This window comes from Bacillus rossius, chromosome 15 (assembly GCF_032445375.1).
Source record: "Bacillus rossius redtenbacheri isolate Brsri chromosome 15, Brsri_v3, whole genome shotgun sequence".
Classification (NCBI taxonomy): Eukaryota; Metazoa; Arthropoda; class Insecta; order Phasmatodea; family Bacillidae; genus Bacillus; species Bacillus rossius.
The window spans coordinates 21,547,895-21,566,806 of record NC_086342.1 but is presented as its reverse complement, the minus strand read 5'-3'; the positions used below and the strand labels follow the sequence as shown (position 1 = coordinate 21,566,806).

The 18,912-nt window shown below is 36.1% G+C and overlaps 1 protein-coding gene across 1 annotated transcript; it reads right to left on the bottom strand.

Moving 5' to 3' along the window:
• Positions 1-1,211: 1,211 nt before the first annotated feature.
• On the bottom strand, positions 1,212-15,276 carry LOC134539278 (ubiquitin-like domain-containing CTD phosphatase 1). The gene is made up of 5 exons (XM_063381101.1): positions 14,893-15,276; positions 11,246-11,427; positions 7,265-7,453; positions 5,337-5,495; positions 1,212-2,655 (listed from the first exon to the last, which is right to left on the bottom strand). The coding sequence occupies exons 1-5, from the start codon at positions 15,050-15,052 to the stop codon at positions 2,338-2,340; spliced, it is 1,008 nt and encodes a 335-aa protein (XP_063237171.1). The 5' UTR covers positions 15,053-15,276; the 3' UTR covers positions 1,212-2,337.
• Between the last annotated feature and the right edge of the window lie 3,636 nt (positions 15,277-18,912).

Here is an 18,912-nt window from a genome sequence, read left to right as displayed (position 1 = left end):
AAACATGGACCTTGCAGGATAAAGTGTTCCTTAAAATTATATTAAAACTGATTTATAATAATGCCTTTTATCAATTTGATTGTTCAGTACTCACAATTTTCATGAAGAAAGAGCATTTCATACACTTAAATTCGAGCCCCTCCTGTCCTCATGCTATAAATAAACTTTATAAATGACTTAGCCTTCAAACAAAATCTTCTCCTATCAAACTTGTTGCCTCCGAGTGGCAGAGGGGCATAGGGGCAAAAAACCACTACTTTCGCACTATGGGCAACCACCATGGTTTTTGTATATCCATGAGTCCGAGGCGTGGTGGGAAATTTGCCCAAAGTTGACTGCCCCTCCCCCCCCCCTCAAGGGGGTGGGGAAAAAGGTTCAAAACCACAAAATTTTGAAAATTTCAAAAATCAATTCTTTTTCGATTTGGAGTGTTTCCGAGCCATTCTGGCTCCACAACCTTCCCCCTCTCCCTCAGGGGAGAGGTCATTTGCCCCTGATGGCATTTGCCCCATTGGACCTATTTGAGGGGTGGGGGTCAATTGCTCCTGATATTTTCAGGACTTTGAAAAATATTTTTGTAGACCCTTTCTGGGAATTTATAAAAAATTTAATTCAATGTGAGCTAAAAAGTAAAAAAATAAAATATTTAAAAAAAAACCTCTTTAATTGTATAAAGTATGAACTAAAAAGCAAAAAAAAAAAAAAAAAAATCTTTGAAATTAAGTTATTTGCTAAACAGTGACAGAATTAGCTAAAAGTCTGTATAATGAAACTATTTACCAAGCTAAAATTAAGAATCAATTAATAAACAAAATAATTAAGTTTAATGGAAAAAAAAGCTTGGAGTGCTTGATATCAGTTGTCTATTCGTTAGGACATTGTCATTATCAAAATGGAAGAAGTGGTTTTTGTAGTATGTCATGACACTCACGAAGTAGGACAAAACAAGAATGTCCAGTAGTATGAGTACTGTAACAACTAATTTAAGTTTTGGAGGTGTGCAAATGACATAATGAATTACATATTTGTGTACTATTAATATTAAGTGCATTAAAATTAACACCTGATAGAAAAAATTCTAAAACAAATTTTTTGCCATGCTAGACATAACATGTGATACAAAATCTTTTTTAAGAAAAGTATTAATAATTTCTCATAAGTAACCTATTTGAACACTGATGACACCAATCTTAAGTTGTGCAAGGAAACAGTTTTACAATACAATAACATTTTTTTATTACAGTTCTGAACATACCAAAAATATTCACACTTTTTATCTAGAAAATATATTTAAGATAGTAAGATTACTGACATGTTTAAAAGGTGAGTCACATAAACTGTACCACTTGAAATGGGACATTATTAAAAAGGTTAAATGACACTTGTTTCTTCGTGACCATGGCATATGCCATGAAATCATTTTCCTATTCATCACTGATCTTCACTGCAAATTATATGAATTCAATGCAAGGTATGCTATCATCTGAGGAAATAAGTGTACATGTAAAAATATAAAAAAATAATGACTTCCTCCAGATACCATGCTACGTAGTACAAACAAAGCTAAAATGAGATTTGCAGGTACAATCACAGCTGAAAATCACGATTTAAAATTACAAAGGAAACACTGCAGGCAAAATAATATTTTTAAAAAAATTTTAAACAATGATCTGTACTTAAACACTTGATTCACAGAAGCTACACTCATTTGCCCAAAAAATTGCACATAACCTGTACAAAACATCTGTAATTGTATAAAATAATGCATAATTCTCCCAAGTATTTAAACATGTGACAGTCTGTGAACCAGTATTGCTTTTTTAAAACATAAAGTAGATGTCATCTGTAGTTAACAATAAAATAGTTTCATCACACCATTTAAGGTATGGGACGTCCAACTGCAAACTAACCACCATCAACTACCCCGGCCGCTGCCGTAGTGATTGTGGGGTTTCTGTTTGTTCCTGTCTCAGGGCCTGTACTGGTCCCAGAGTCAAAACTGTAACAAGATGACGTGACAGTACGTGATAGTAGTTTGTCACAAAAAAGTACGGTATGAAGCGTCTAACTACGGCAACCCTGACCGCCGTTGCAATTGTCATGGGATTAGTGTTTGTTCTCGAGCGCCTGCATCCTCCTGAATTCCGAACCGTAACAAGACGGCGTATCCAGTTGATGGTGAGACAGTCTGTCACGCCAAGCGTGGTACAGAGCGCCCAACTATTAACTACGCTGACCGCAGCTGCCCCTCGTCACAGGATTAGTGTTCGTCACCGCACCCCAAAGTCAAACAGCAACGAGACGGCCGGTAGTCATCACAGCACGCACCGCGCAGAGCTAACTTCCCTGGCCGCTGCTGCCGCCGCCGTCCTCGCGAGCTGCCTCCTGCTTGTTCTTCTTGCGGGGCCGGTACCGCTCCCAGTGCCTGTGGTCCAGGCCGTTGAAGTCCTCTTCGTGCACGATGTCCTTGAGGTACCGGGCCAGCCGCAGCAGCTCGCGGTCCTTGTCGCGGTTCAGGTGCGCCTGCTTGAAGGGCCGGATCTTCAGGCCGTTGCCCGGGTTCATCAGGAAGTTGCGCCGGATGTCGTCGAACATGATGGTGTTCCTGGACGAGTACTGCCCGAACTTGCCCCAGATCACGCCAAGCGGCTTCACCTGGAACACGCAAAAACCTATGCCTAGAGCAGTAGCGGATCCAGAGGGGGAGCTAAGGGGCTCAAGCCCCCTCCAAAAGCATCTGGATCCACTATTATTTTAGTGTTTGCCTTAATAAAACCTAGCCTCAGCTGGGTCAAGCCCTTCCCAAATCAAAATCCTGGATCCGCCACTGGCCTAGAGAGACGAAATTTTCACGCATTCATTTAGTCGCAAGCTAGAATGCAGACCTCCACACTGTCGCACTGTGTTCATGATTGGACCGCAGTTATCTGGACACGCCCCTCTACGACCGTGAGCCAACGATGTCCAGCTAGGAGAGAAGTAAGCGAATCAGGTAGTGCCAAATAGCAAGGATAAAAATGTTGTCGCTAAGAAATCAACCAATGGGAATGTAAACATGGGTCGAGCACACCTATAACTTTGAATTCTATCCTGAGACCAGAGGAATCCGCAAAATTTCCGGGTCTCTACCTATGCCATACAAAACTAAAAATACTTGAAACACCAGGGTTCCGGTTAGGAAAAATTTGGTTTTTTTATGACTGTAGTTCCAAAGGCAGGGGGCAGGGGTTCGGTCAGAAAACAAAGAATGTGGTTGGTGGTCATATGGAAGGGTGAAAGAGGGGGGAGGGGGCAGCAGCAGCCACAGTGAATAGAAGCAGACCAATACATGATTAACTTTTTTAAATATAATGCTTTGTAATAAAAAATATATCTGTTACATATTGCTATGTTTGAAAAATATTCTAATGTCATAATGTAGAAAGGCGTTAACTAATAAAAGTTACAAGATTTAAAAAGTTACCTTTTTCCAATCTTTTGTTTTATTACATTGTGGTACAAACATCATGTTAAATAATTAATTTCATTGGATATAATATTTTAAAGATTAGGTATTTTTCCTTACGAGTCAAGTTGTGATTGAAAATGATGATTAGTTACATGATTTTAATTGCATTTTGGTGATTTGTAGTGTATTACTTGAATTTCTGTGTTATTTCAGTTTTACAGCAATCCATCATATAATCTTATCCCTAATTATGATACATAAAATGTGCTATGTGAACTGTAGTTGTATGAAGTTAAGCAAGAACCGAATTACTTTCGAAAAAATACATATTGAAGAAAACAGTAATGCATACCTGCCAACTTTTACGGATTGTCCGTAAGTTTTACGGATTTTAATACTATTTTACGGTTTTACGGACGTCTTTTATATCTTACGGATTTATTTTTGCGTGGTGGTTTATTACCGTTCACTGTACGGGCCATGTATACCTGCCAAATTTTACTGTACCAGCCATGTTACCGACGCACCGACGGAAGGCGGAATGAAAACAAAACAAGAGATATAGTTATTTGTATATGGTTTGGACTGGACAGTCTATGGTCGTTTCCCAGTTACCGCAACGAAAAATTGCTTCCTTAAACGGAGGAACGGACCACAATTGTGACGTCAGCCCTACCTCCTTGGTCTGTTCCTTGTTCCTTATATTATTTCCAAAATGGCTGATTATTGTTCGTAGTTCCAATGTAGTGCTGCGCAGCCTTTTTTTTTCATGTGTATTTACGTGGTGGGAACCATGAGTAAGCTAGCCAACAAGAAATATATTCAGACATACCGTGCTGCGTATAACAACGAATTCCCGTGTATTCTGAAATTGCAAAAAGGAGAAACGTTTGTGTTTTGCACAGTGTGCCGGTGTGATTTTAGTATTGCTCATGGAGGTAGGTCTGACATAACTACACACGTTAAGTGTACTAAGCATAGGAAAAACGTGCTTTCCACAGTAATTCAGAATGTGAGCGCATTTTCAGTATGGTGAAGAAAAAAAACAGAACCCAATTTAGGTCCTCCATGTCATCTGAAACTTTGCAGTCTATTTCTGTGTTGAAATCAAGGAATTGTTTGTTATGAACAAAGGTTTACCTCAGATTTATTAGGTAAAGCAAAGAAGGCAACTGCTGCACATTCAAAGTCTTTAAATTGCATCAAGGATGATAATCAGGAGATGACTGAAATATGTAACAAACATGTGATATAGCAAGGCATGTCTTTAAGTAATCTTGTTTAGTGAATACTATTGCTTTTGTTTTGTACTTGATCATTTTGCTTTTCATATGCATGCTGTGTAAATTGGCACATTCTGGATAGGTTTAGTTTCCCAGTACATTTACAATATTGACTGTCTGAGGTTTTCATTCTAGGCTATCGATATGCCCTTCATGTCATTAGTAAATTAGCAGAAACCAAATGAAATAGAAAAATAGAAAATATTTGCACATAAAGCATGTAAAAAATTGCCGCATTTGATTTACGATACATTTTCCCAATTTAAAAGTTTTCTTGATGACCAAACTAAAAAGTTGGCAGGTATGGTAATGGTCCTTTAGTCATTGATTGCAATACATTAAAGATAGTTGGTTCAATTATGCCTAGAATATGTATACTGCACTTTTCAACACGAAACAAAGAAACAAAATTTTGATAGTGTGTTGCATCTTGCATAAATTTCTTCAAACGAAAATCTAAATAAATTTAAAAAAAAATTAATCTGCAAAATTTTTCTGTTATCAAGAACACAATTCAGTAACTCTGAATAAACATATAAAATAAATAAATCAAATGATTAAAAAACATCTCAGGCACACTAGTTTTTAATGAATAATTATTTCACCTGTATAACACCATATTTTGGGGTGTGAATGGAAATCATAGCTGAATTGTCCAAGTAGAAGATAATCTTGTAACAGCTGTGCGTGGACACACCAAGCAGTTTCATTTTCTCTTCAATCCACTTCATGCTAGTTGCTGACCAGATGACTATGTCGTAGTCCTGCAACAAAAAAAAAAAAATTACAAATTTGATTTCACTTATAGTAATGCATCAAATTTGCCTGGCTGACTGATTGCAGTACAAATTGTCTTACACAATGAGCACTGCACCAAGAAGAAAATGATAAATTCTAAGGTTATTTTATTTGAACAAATTTAAGATTCAAATTATTTACCAAAGAAAAGAGTTCTTAAATTTTTTTTAAATTTAATCTTTACAAAAAACGTCAAAATACACGCCATTACACTTTAATAGAAACTTCTCCATAAGCTCTCCGACAAAATTTTCACCTAACCATTCAATTACTGTCTAGTTGCACCAATAACACAAGAAATAATTTTTGAGGAATTCAGTGATAATGTCCAACAGTTAATTTTTTTTAAATTTTTTAATTGTATATGTACTTCAAAGTATCTATATCCCTGAAGGTGACTGCTGCTTTGACACACCCGTAAGTTGAAAAAGCAAATGCCTGTAGTTAAAGAACATTTCTACTTCAAAGACACAAAAAAAGTTTACAACTGCAGCCTGGTCTAGACCAAACAGGCGTGAAATTTATCTGCACTACATCAACACGAGTAAATTTACGAGTCACTGAGAGAAACTAAACTTACTGGAATGACTACAACATGATCTGCAGCAAACTTCTAGTAAATTTTACAGAGTTATGGCACCAGATATGGCTAGTATTCACCTCACAAAAACTAAAAATAACACACAAATAACCTTTCATAAATATTGGTTAAAAAAAATAGTTAAAACAAACATTACCAAGAAAACTTAGAAAAAAATTAATGAGACAATTTCTTGATTCATTAACAAAAGTATTCTTAACACAAATATCAATTAGCAATGTTATTGCTATAAAACCAAACATGATTCTACCTAAATATTTTTGGTAACATTTTACTTCTCATAAAACAATTACCACATTTAGTACGTTGTTTCTGAAAATCTTAGCATCCTCTATAAAGATAAATTAATTATTATTAAATTTTAGCATCTGAATAAAAATAAATTACATTTTTTTGACTTAATCATTCTTGCACAAAATTTTCTTAGTGCTTTTCAATAATCTGTAACGGATGCCTCATACCTAAAAATTATTCTGAAAACATGCGTTTCTTTACAAACAAAATCTGGTAACAGAACTAGTCATCTTCCCTCGGTGCATTCTTAAATGCTTTTCGTGAACAGGCACCGCTCTGATGTATCGAGCAGTTTCCAAGTGGCATGGTTTTTTTCCGAGGCTCTGCACATGCAGTATGTGTGCCCAGGTAGGCAGGGGCCCCCAACACAAGCACCATGGGCGTCTCAAGGATATATTTTTTGGGGGGGACTTCAATTGATTTAGTTGTTGAGGAATATCCATCACCTGGGGGGGGGGGGGGGGGGGGGGGGAAAGCGGGGGGTCCGGGAAAATTTGGGGTTTGAAGGTGCAAAAAGGTGGTTTTTAGGCATTTTTCTTTCCTGAATATTCTAATTAAAGTTGGTTGCAATATATAATTTATTTTTTATAAAAAATATTTTCAGAGAACAAATTTGTAAAAACCAATAAAAAGTGCTCACATTACCACGATTGGACTAAATGCACCATGCGCAACATACGGGTTATATCACAGAAATCATATTTTTAATATAACTACGAAACTAAATATATTATTGGAGGGGACGAAATTGAAGACTTTTATTATTGGGGGGGACGTGTGTCCGTCCCCCCCCCCGGTTGCGACGCCCATGCAAGCACCCAACTGACGTGACGCCGGCACCTGGTACGCAGAGGTGAGGAACTCGTGCAGGAAGGGCCGCATCAGCTCGTGGCCCGTCTCCGCCGTGGAGCGGTGGTCGAACAAGGTGTAGTCTATGTCCAGCACCAACAGCTTCTTGCCCTCCCGCGGCTCGTTCAGCATGTTGATCTTGTAGTCCCGAATGCGACGGTCTATCTTCGCCAGGTACACCTGCCGAATCCATTCCGTTTAGAAAGAACACACGATCGGCTAAAGTGGAAAACCAGTTTCACTTCTCAAGTCATTAATCTTTGAAAGTCGTTTCTATTAAAGTACACCTATTTCGTTATAAATGGGTTCTTTTGATGTTTTTATACTTCATTTTACTTATTTAAGTATATTTGTGTAGAAGTCATTTTATTTCTAATATATCGAGTGATTTTGTTTGATGTATTAGATTTCCGACTCATTTCGTTATATTATGTGGAGTTATTTCATTTCCATTGGTAACGTTTAAGATTATTTCGGTTATTACACATTTATATGTTCAAGAAGATAACAATTCCACACATTTCAGTCTTTTATTTGATTTATTTCGTTACTGTTCATTTATTTAATCATTGAAATTTGTTTCTATTAAAGTACACTTATTTAGTTATAAATGGGTTCTTTTGATGCGTTTTGATGTTTTTCTACTTCATTTTACTTAATTAAGTATATGTGTGTAGAAATTATTTTATTTTGATTGTACTGAGTGAAACTGTCACAATAACATCTTCAGGGTTCCCACACTCTAACTTCAGCCAATTTTCCCCGAATTCCCCCAGTCATGTATTTTGAACATTTTCTATTGATATTCTGCACTGTTTGTCATAGAAAACCTGAAGAATTGATGAAGAAAGATGAATACACAAACAAATAGAAAACAAGCAAAAATCAGCCAATGTCAAATATTAAATGTAAACACAGCACAGAAAATTTTGTGTCATGACGAATCCCTTCCCCTCAATTCCCTGTACTGTGTTTCCAGATAACATTTGAATTTGGCTGATTTTGGCTTTTTTCCATGTGTTTGTGTAGTCATCTATCTTTGTCCATTCTTGGGATTTTCTCTATGACGTACAGAGCAAAATAGCAATGGTGTTATCTCCAAAATAATGATTTCAATCAATCTTCCCTATTGCAAAAATCATTCATAGAATGTATTAATTTTTGTCTCGCTGGTCTGCCTAACAAGATAATAGATACACTAAAACATAAATTCTGAACTAGGACATTGTATATTTTCCTGTTTTACCCACATTTTTAAGACATCTTTTCAATTCCCTGAATCTTCCTTGCATGCAAGAACCCTGCACCTTGCTGACTGCAAGGTTATTAGTGAGAGAGACATACGACACAAATTAAAGGAACAGATAAACAAACTGGCATGGAACTTCCAATGAGAAACCATCCCAGAACTTACCAGAAATCCTTTCGAAAAACCATACCCTGTTCACACCCTACAGTGATTACGGGAGATATTCCAAGATGTTAGGGTTTAGCTTGTTGGGATACAACCGCAACCTAATTCTCAGACCGTATTCCAGAATGTGTCCAAATTGAATCCTAGTAAGGAATCAAATCAGCAATACTTTTAATAAACTATGCCATGTGTGAGGCTAGAAACTTGTTTCAACGCATTCTAGCGGACATTTTGCAATTGTTACAGCAAAAATCCTAGAGATAGCAGCAACATACCAAAAAATGGAACAGACTTTCCAATTTTCTCCAGTACTTTTCAAGGTGAGATTATTTATTGTTGTTACCATGTTGACGTCGACCAGGGCTACGCCTTCCCTAAGCCCGATGTGCCTCTCCTCCCACCGACACCCTCTGTTTCAAACCTCCCGCCAACAAGTGCGTGTGTGCGTGTGTCCGGTCACACTGCGCGAACCCTTTCGGCGCCCACTCTAACTGGAGCAGTGGAGACTGTATGGTTTTTAAATAATGTAATTCTTACATATCTGTAATATGTAATCCTTAAATTATATTAACTTGCAATTTTTAAATTATATTAACTTGCAATTTTTAAAAGGTTTTAATAATTATGTTTAACTGTCTTTAATATTAATGTACTAACGCAGGGCCTGCGCGTCCATACAGGCGAACTAGGCAACCGCCTAGGGTGCCAAGTAGCTGGGGGCGGCGCAGCACGACACATAACAGCTGATATAATATGTTTAACGATTATTGAAACTAGATGAAAATGGATTTTTGTAATAGTTTGGAATGTTTATATTGATATAAGTAATTATTTAAAGTCCACGGTGACCTGTCCGGGGGGGGGGGGGGAGGGGGGGGGGGGGCAATTAAGGTTTTTCGCCTAGGGCGCCAATTTACCTTGCACTGGCCCTGTACTAACAGTAAGTTCAGCACTTCCTGCGGCCATGACACCCGGGGCCCGGGGCAGTCTCTTCCGTTCGCCGTGCGGGGTAGGACGCACCTCAGCACCTCGCCGACTTCAACTTTAGCTTGTAACCGATCCGTAAACATCCGCCATCGTAACTATTTTTTAAACCTTTTTTAATCAACCTTCGAGGCCTAGCCCGGCGGCAGACTGTTTAACTTAATTAATTAAAGCTCCCCCCCGAGCATTTTTAGATTAATCAGTGGACTTATACTTTCGGAGTCGAACCATGCGGTGTCCTGGTCAGCAAGAAACCTGGACTATGTGCTGTTTTCTGTGTGCGTCTTGAGTGTACGTGTCGGCGCCAATAAAGCTCAATATTCACTAGAGACTCGTTGCACTTAATTCTCGACCACGAGTTTCCCAGCACAGAGACGGAGTTTGGGGCGCCTCAAGACCCCACAAGCAGTAACATAGCGTGCCCGCCGCTGAGAGCGGGCCGGTGAGTGCTAGCGGGGAGGAGTCGAGCCTAGCTCCACATGGGTCATGTCACGGCCCTGGGACAGAGTCGGTAGCCGAATCCACGTGCCCGTCCACGTGGTGGCGCCCAAGATATAAACGTACGCCGTTTCGAAAACCCCCCTCACAATGTAAGTGTACAAAATGTGTTCCAGGATAGTTTCGCAACCATAAAGTTTCATTTGGCACACCAATACGTTTGGTATGTCCCCCAATATTCACGAAATTGAATAACTGGCACCAGATGCAGGTCCGCCATCTGGACAAAATTAACGAAAAAGTGAGCTCTGCGCATGCACAGAATTTGGGCAACAAGTAGGTCACGGATAAGACACAAATCCGTTTCCTAAAAATAAGGGACTGGTCATGTCCTATCATGCACTTGGAATACGATTAGGGTACAGGTGTATCTTACACAACACCTAAACCCTAATTGTTGTGTCTTGGAATACCGGCCTAGAGAATTTCTCTCTCTCTTTTTTTTGTGGCCTCTTCAATGATTCTGGTGCATGATTCAATTAACTACACTGAAATTTGCACTCTGGCAGAGAAAAGAAAAATGAACTGTGCTGCACTTAACGTAGGTACACCAACATTTTGTTAATGTACTCTCCGTGTGCTGTGCAACAGACCACGCAGGCAATGCACATTGTTTTAAGGACATTGCTGAATTTACACAAAGAAGAAATCTCCAAGTCTTGCTTTCGTAGCATCGGAATGCAGCTTTGTATGGTACACATTAAATTCCCACTGCATAAATTCCCACTTGTGAAATTTTTCTTCACACTACTTTAACCAGCATACTGATTGAATTATTTCAGCTTGTAAAATAACTCATGGCAGAAGAAAAAAAAATTATTTTTTTTACTACAATTCTTTTTTTCTACATGCTTCTAGATAATTCTCTAACAAAATACATCCGAGAGTTTAGAGGAAAGAAAACTTGAACGAAATTCTAAGTAATAAGGTGAAGAAGACAACTATTTCAAGTCGATAACACCAACCATACGTGCAGGGATGTTAGTATTTTGGACAGTAAATTTAATGACGCAGTATTGAAGGCAGGCTTGACTGAAAAATTTCTGACTTTTATAAACAAATCACAAGACACTCACGTCCTTGCTTTCAATAGCAATTTCTTCCTCCTCTATGTCCAGATCATTGATGACCTCAGGAATATCATCTGGGGGTGACGACGCATCTGCGATGTCTTCTTCCAGGGACCCCATCATCATTATCTTGAAGCCCTGCTTCAGCTTGAGAGCCGACAACAGGCAGTCATCGTCTGGTGGTTTCCCTGTACACGGTTAAAATTACCACATTCATAAACTATAGTTAATTAAATATAAACAATACTAAACAAACATGGTCAAATAATTAATGAAAAGCACAAAGTTTTAAAATTAATATTATTAATTCTATATGAAACACGTGGCTTGATTAGCTTATATATTTTGATGTGCAATATTTGTTAAATTTTTGTGTCCGAGTTTCGTATTGTAAGTGTATCTGCAACATGAGAACACAATAATTTGCTCGTTACCGAGGTTAGAATAATACATCTCTGGTGAGTACTGAAAGACTGACTCACATGTTTTAAGTGTTTAATTCCAAAGGCCTATGTGGTTTTGTTTTTGTTTGGTTGTTGGGTGAAACGTTCAAATTAGAAATGTTACAAGCGTGGACCAACAAATTGTAGTAGACATTTGAAAAAAAAATTTTTCATATTTTTACGGTTGTGAGTGAGGTTGAGATAGGCAGAGGCAAATTGTATAGTGATATTACAGTTATTTTGTGAATGTGTGTGATATTGCATATTTCTTTTAATTTTTTCAATGAATTTAACTGTGCGATACATATTTTCCTCGACACATATTAGTGTTCTGCACTAGCAATGCTAAGTGTTGATCTAGGCCTGTGATGGGCAAACTTTTGTAGGAGAGGGCCAAATGAAACAGAAAACTACCTAGGAAGACCAACAAAGTTTATTAAACAGAAATACACAAACAATGTGTGTAGGTAAGTTATTATCCAGAACTATTTCATGGGCTGGATTACACGTCTGGGTGCCGGATTTGCCCTGTAGGTTGTACTTTGCCCAACACTGATCTAGAATCTAAAAAAGGCAAGTTTTTTTTATGCATTATATGTTGATTTTCAAAGTAGGGTTTATTTTTGTAGTGATGTTTTTTTTTGTTACCACTTCTGGGGCGATAACTTAAATAAAAGTTTGGTTATGTTAGATCAGCTTCATGAATAACATGTTAAATTCTTACAAACATTTTTTATTTTTTTTAATATTTATTTTTGGGAGGACAGGTTTTCACACATAGAGGTGATTGTAGCTAAAGCGAAAAGTTGTTTAAATTAGGTTAGTAAAAATAAACTATTTTAAAATAATAAAAAAAAATTGCAATATAGTGGTTTTATTCAGACAATTCTGGCAAACCTGTACTTATAGATCAAGCTCTGGGAAAAAAATCAAATATTAACTAAATAAACAATTGGTTAGGTCAGTTCAGGTAGATTAACATAATATTTTTGTTAAAATTGTAAACTACATTAGCTTTTTGCAAGATAATCAAGCAACATTAGTATAATACAAAATGTATTTAGTCCTCCCACAGAATAGCAGCTCTCCCCAAAAATTACTAGGCTATATGAAAATGTTAACATTATTAAAACACTGTTTTTGTAATTTATTACAATGTTCTTCCTGCAAGTCAATATTCAAAATAGCTAACCTAGGATCAGATTGGAAAAAGACTGCAAACACTGGTTAACAAAGGAGGAGATACAATAGGTGAAAGCTTAAAAGGGTTGGTAGTCCTGTCAATGAATGCACAAAAGGGGAGTGTAGAGGGAAATGGAACGAACGCAATATTTGACTTTGAGACTTTGTTTGGACTTGATAGGTCAACATACTAAAAGTCCCCACTCTTAGCAGGTGAGCGTGTGGCAGGGGGCACGTAGAAGGTCCCCTTTTTCGGTTTTTCGCTTTTATCTCGAAAACTATGTGTTCTATCGAAAAGACCATTCTATGCAAAATTAACGCGGACAAAATGTTCCACATCTGTTTTATTCACTTTATCACTATCTCACATAGTCTGAGATATCTGTGCTCGAAAGTTGTTAATTTAAAAAAAATTATTTTGCCTCACATTTTTTTTTTGCTTTATTGGACAACCTTACTTGGTAAACATGTAGAGTAGCGCTATTTGTGAAAAAAATTGTTAAAAATCCTAAAATACTTTTATTATATGCTCTTTCACTTCCTCTTTTCATTAAACCCGGCGGAGATAAGAAATTCCAAATACTTTAGGAGATATCGAATTTTTAAATTTTCATCACAATACCTGTGCATTCATGCGGAATGCACCATTGTTTCTTGTTTACGAGTATGAATTTTTTTTTTGCGGCATTCACCATTGTTTCTTGTTTACAAGTAACCCGCCTCTAACTTAGGTGAGTTTTTAACGTTTCAAATTTTAATGTTTTATTTGTTATTTGTATATTGTTGCGCAAGTAATAAGTAAAAAAAAATTACGTGAGTTCCTACTGTTCATCCTTTATCCCGGTTTGTTAGGTCAGGTCAGTTACATTAAAAATACTTTAAAACTAAACAACCATTAAAAATAATTCACATTATTTTTAAAGTCCACTTAGTTTGAAGGTATTTATAATGTAACTGACCTGACCTAATCAACCATTTTAATTAATTAGGCATTCACGAAAAACACGGCAAAATAAAAAATTTAGACTGTCTAATGATTGCACAGGTCTTGTATTGCAAAATAAGAACGGTGATATCTCTTAAAGTATTTGGAATTTCTTATCTCCGCCGGGTTTAATGAAAAGACGAAGCGAAAGAGCATTTAATAAAAGTATTTTTTGATTTTTAACATTTATTTTCGCAAATACCGCTACTCTACATATTTACCCCTAACTTTTCAGCCCTTCGTCCTACAAAAAAGTCATAAGCAAAAAAGCTTTTAGAGCATAAAATTTTCTTCAAGAATACATATATATAGAGATATAATTTTACTATCAGATCTTTAACAGTTCAAACGTTAGAGGAGATTTTGTAGAAAAACTTCTGTATTTTTCGTTATTCCACTGCTCTAACTCTATATAAAAGCCAATATATACGTATTTATATGTATACATATTATGTACTAGGCCTATATGTTAAGTGGCACACAAAGAAATTGTATGTACATATGTATTATATTATATATTTTCTGGTACATATGTGGTTCATCAAAAGTAGGTAAGTAATGTTTGGGTTCAATACTATTTTTGACAGAATGCCACCAGGATCAAGGGATAAACTTGATACGTGATACGGAATAATTACCATTAGGTATTACTTTGTGGAAAAGCCGTGCCGTAAGAATATTACCTACGAGTAATACTGCAGAGAAGCGACTTCTTGGAAATACGGCAAATAATAACTAAAGTAGTTGGCTATATTTGGTCGACTACATTATCATACGTATTAAATAATTATTCATTAGTAGTAGTTTTTATTAATGTAACTGACCTGACGTAACCAACCCTTTAACTTTTAGTAATTGACTATTCATATTTTATCGCAGTTTTAAATCTGCAGAAATGTATAAAAAAAATAAAGATACGGAAAGAATTTATATTTAATGTAAACTAAACTGGAAACGTTTTATTACCATGCGTTCTTTACCGCCAATTTTTTTTTTTTTTTTTTAACATAACCTTTACCTCGAAACATTTTCTTGCATTTTACCTTTCAATTTAAGGTTGAGAAGTTTCTGACGTTCAGGACGCACACCAGTTTCTTTGTGGATTAATTTTTTTAAAGAATACACTGAGTCACTTTCAGATAAATTAGATATTTTGTACTCCTTTCCGCTCCATTTCACCACAACTTCAACAGCGTTTTCCATTTCAGTTTCAGCGCGTTATTACATCAGCTATATGATAAAATAACTACTTTAAGTTCTATCTATTATAATATTTTTTGTAACATTAGTCGAAAAAATTACACAAAAAGCTAAAGACAAATAGTTACAGCCCAAAGTATGTTTATTTTCGTTTTTTATAATACAATTATAAAAAATTACAAGACAATGTCGCCAACGTTACAACGGTGAAAAATTCCACAATTGACAAATTTCACTTATCTTAATGTGAGTTGTACCTCGCTATCTTTAATATTTATAAAAGCACTCCCACTGCATGTAGTTCAGAAATTTAATACTTAAATATATACTGGTACAAAAAGTTATTATAAATTAAAGCAGTCTGAAATATAAAATGTATTGACTAAAAAAACATATATTTAATATATAAATTAATTGGCGAAATAAAAAGCCTTATAACCGCACTAAATAAAATAACAAGCATTTCAACAAACATTTTAATGTTGTAACAGTAAAATAAGTAGGTAGCAGTTTGATCCATGTTGACTTGTCTCGTGTGTCAGTCATGGACGGCAGGCTGATAACTTTGACGAAAATGCCAGCAATTCAATTCTTTTTTTTTTTTTTTGTGGCCTACAGAAGTGCCATATGGTTATTTCATTTTTAGTATTCTAAGCCTTTTTAATACATATCATCGATCAAATTACCATACATAGATTGACACCCATGCCTTACCCAGGACTCGAACCCAGAACACCTCGCACCGTAAACCGGTGTGCATCCGAATATGCTAAGGAGGTCAGCTTCCAGGAGTAAGAAAACTGATAGAAAGGGAAAGAAGAATGCTTGAGGTAGGTATCCAAAAAGTCGCTAACAGGAAGGGAGAGAAAAAAGCAAATTGAAGTAATAAATCTGCAATATTACTTCTCGGGTTTAGTTTCCTCAGATTTCTTTGGGCTAAGGATCTCTGATATGGCCATCGTCGATCCATCATTTGCCATCCGGGGCATTTTGTGTGAGCGAGACCAGAAACTGAGGTTTCTATAACTCGCAATGTGGATTTTATTTCAGATGCACCCCACACATATGTTAAAATCATTTGTATGAACAGGCGGGGTGTGTGTCTTGTGGGATGTTTGGCACATGGGCTTGTGTTTGTACTGGAATATTGTGTAATGCTATATAATGTTATGTTGTCGTGTGGTAGGTGAGGGAGGGAAGCACTCCACCAATTAGATCGGCTAACTGGTGTGATGTAGTTTCGTGTCTGTGAGAATTAGAGGCTTGTAAGTGTGCTAAAATTGCATGTGTCTTGATTTATCTCGGGTGTAGCATGTAATGCAAAGCTGTGCAAGCCACTCCAACAAAACCCTTAAGACACATGCATGGTTAGATAGCCAATATGTAAATGTCACAGGTGAATATGGCTGACACTCGCGCTGGCATATTATCGTGTGGTCGTGTTGGTGTAGAAAGAAATGTGCATGGTTTAGTACGCTACTGGCTGCCTTATGAACTGACTTCTCCACTCCAGTAACAGTTCAGTTAAACAGGCTAAACCATTTGCTGATGTAGGTAGATGACCCAAAGGGTCCTTTTCAGCGCAGTCATGAAAACAAAATCAATAGTTACGTCCAAGTGTGGTGCTGAATTTAGAGAATAAATACATATTAAGGCCAGATATAAGTGGTTAGTGAATATTAAGGCTAAGTTACCTTTATCCACGTATATTGTTTTGTTTTTACTATTTTTAGCATCAAAACAGACCTGTGTGCTTGAACACCCGCCCTTTTCTCCTGATTTTGTACCTACAGACTTTTTTTCTATTTCTGAACATTAAGTGTGTTATAAAAGGGGAATGTTTCAGTGACATTGAGGACATCCAATATGCTGTGACCAACAGACTGAAGGATGTACACTATCAGGACTTCCAGCATTCTTTCAACAACTTGTATGATCGATGCAAATTGTGTGATAAGGTGCAAAGGGGATTTTTTTTAAATCCATGTAACTGCAAAACTGAAATAAAGTTCTTAGTTTGGATGTAACACTAGTTGTCTCATTACTTATTTGGCACTATGTGTACATCAGTCGGGAGCAAGCATTGGTTTCTTTACTTAAAACTTGCGTTTAAGTCTACGTATCAGACACTGAGTTCGTTATTTAACTTTCTGTATTTCAGTTTACTACGTGATTTTATTGTAAATAATTTTGGTATCTATCTTGCATTTGTTGTTTGGTCACAATTTTTCTCACCGGATACACACTAAACGTGTGTAAACGTGTTATATAGCGAAGATATTATAATACATGTGTGTTGCATGTCCGTTAGTGCTTTCAACAGTGTCTACCGGGAGAGTCCATATACATATATCTAAATATTATTCTGAAAACAACTGTTTGTAGCCATTTTCACTATCCAAAAAAAAAAAATACAACTTAAAATTGCAATCCGTAAACAGTACTACCATTCCGACGTCGTTTAGTTCTTAAATGATTTTAGTAAACATAAATCATGCATTTATATTGAACAGTTTTAGATAGATTTCGAAGAAAGATTTCCTATTGTAGCCGTTACCATGGTACGACTTCCGGAAAAAATATTACATTGTTTTTCGTTTCGTGGTCCACAGTCATCTCAAAAGTTTATATATATATATGTATATCACAATTTTTTTTGGACAACGTAACTACCGTAACTTCGCACAAATCGCTTCCTAACTAATACATAAAATATAGTAATGGAAAATCTCTGTCAGGACCGGATTTAGGGGAGGTCAACCAGGGCGAAAGCCCCGGGGCCTCCACAAACGGAGGGCCCCCACAAATCCTTTGATATTCTTTTTTCGCTGTTTTACCTTTACCTACAGTACTTTGTACATACATGATTATATTATTGTTAAATATTAACAGAAATATTCATTAACACTAAAATTTAATTTCATATAATTCTTTTCTCCGATTATATTTATGTATGTTTTTTAAATACTAAGAGAATCTACTTGATTTCACAATAAATTATTTATTGGAAAACTCGACTGAAAAAAATTGTTCATTTTATTTGGAAAATAATTTGGGGCCAGGGGGCCTCCGCTCCTCTGTTGCCCCGAGGCCTCCAGACCTCTAAATCCGGCCCTGATCTCGGTCGAAATCGTCCATGGGCAAAATCCAACCAAAAAAAGATTATAAATGGGGAAAGTTTTTTTAAGAGAAAAATTGCTATAACTCCCTTAATGTGACCAATTCGCATCCGTATTAAGTTATTACATCTGGTTGGAGTAATACCAAAATCTTGTTGAAAGAAAGGGGTGGAAAACACAGGAGTAGGAGGACCAAAAAAAATCCTAATTATTAGTAAGCACACCATCGAATCCTTTTAAATTTTTTTTCTTATTTATTGTAAAACTTCTATCTTCTACTACTTTCGTCAAAAAAAAATTTTTTATGATATCAACCATTTCGGAAAGGAGTAAAAAAAACAGGTGTGGAATGACAAAAAAAAACATATCTCCCTTTGTAGGTAAGCTAAAAAAAATTTGTTAATATTTAAAAGGTATTCAAACAATTTTATCATACACTTTTTGTCTAAAGTATTTTTTTTTTATATTGCAAATTATTGATGAAAAGGGTGGTTAAAAACAATGGTTTAAAAGAACAAAACCATTAATTACTCCCTTATTAGTTAAACTATAAGAAATTACTGTAAATCTTCCAAATATTATCTAAAACTTCTGTCTGAAACAATTTTTTATAAGACAAGCCATTTCTGCAAGTGGGTGAAAAAAAAACAGTGTTTTAAATATATATATATATATATATATATATATATATATATATATATATATATATATATATATAATAGTGAATTCTGTACCATGTACACA

Coding starts and splice junctions, on each gene's coding strand:
- LOC134539278 (XM_063381101.1), bottom strand. CDS start 15,052: ATGGAAAACGCTGTTGAAGTTGTGGTGAAATGGAGCGGAAAGGAGTAC. Junction 7,454..11,245: donor TTGCTATTGAAAGCAAGGAC/GTGAGTGTCTTG, acceptor TGGATTCGGCAG/GTGTACCTGGCGAAGATAGA. Junction 5,496..7,264: donor TCCTCACCTCTGCGTACCAG/GTGCCGGCGTCA, acceptor TTTTTGTTGCAG/GACTACGACATAGTCATCTG.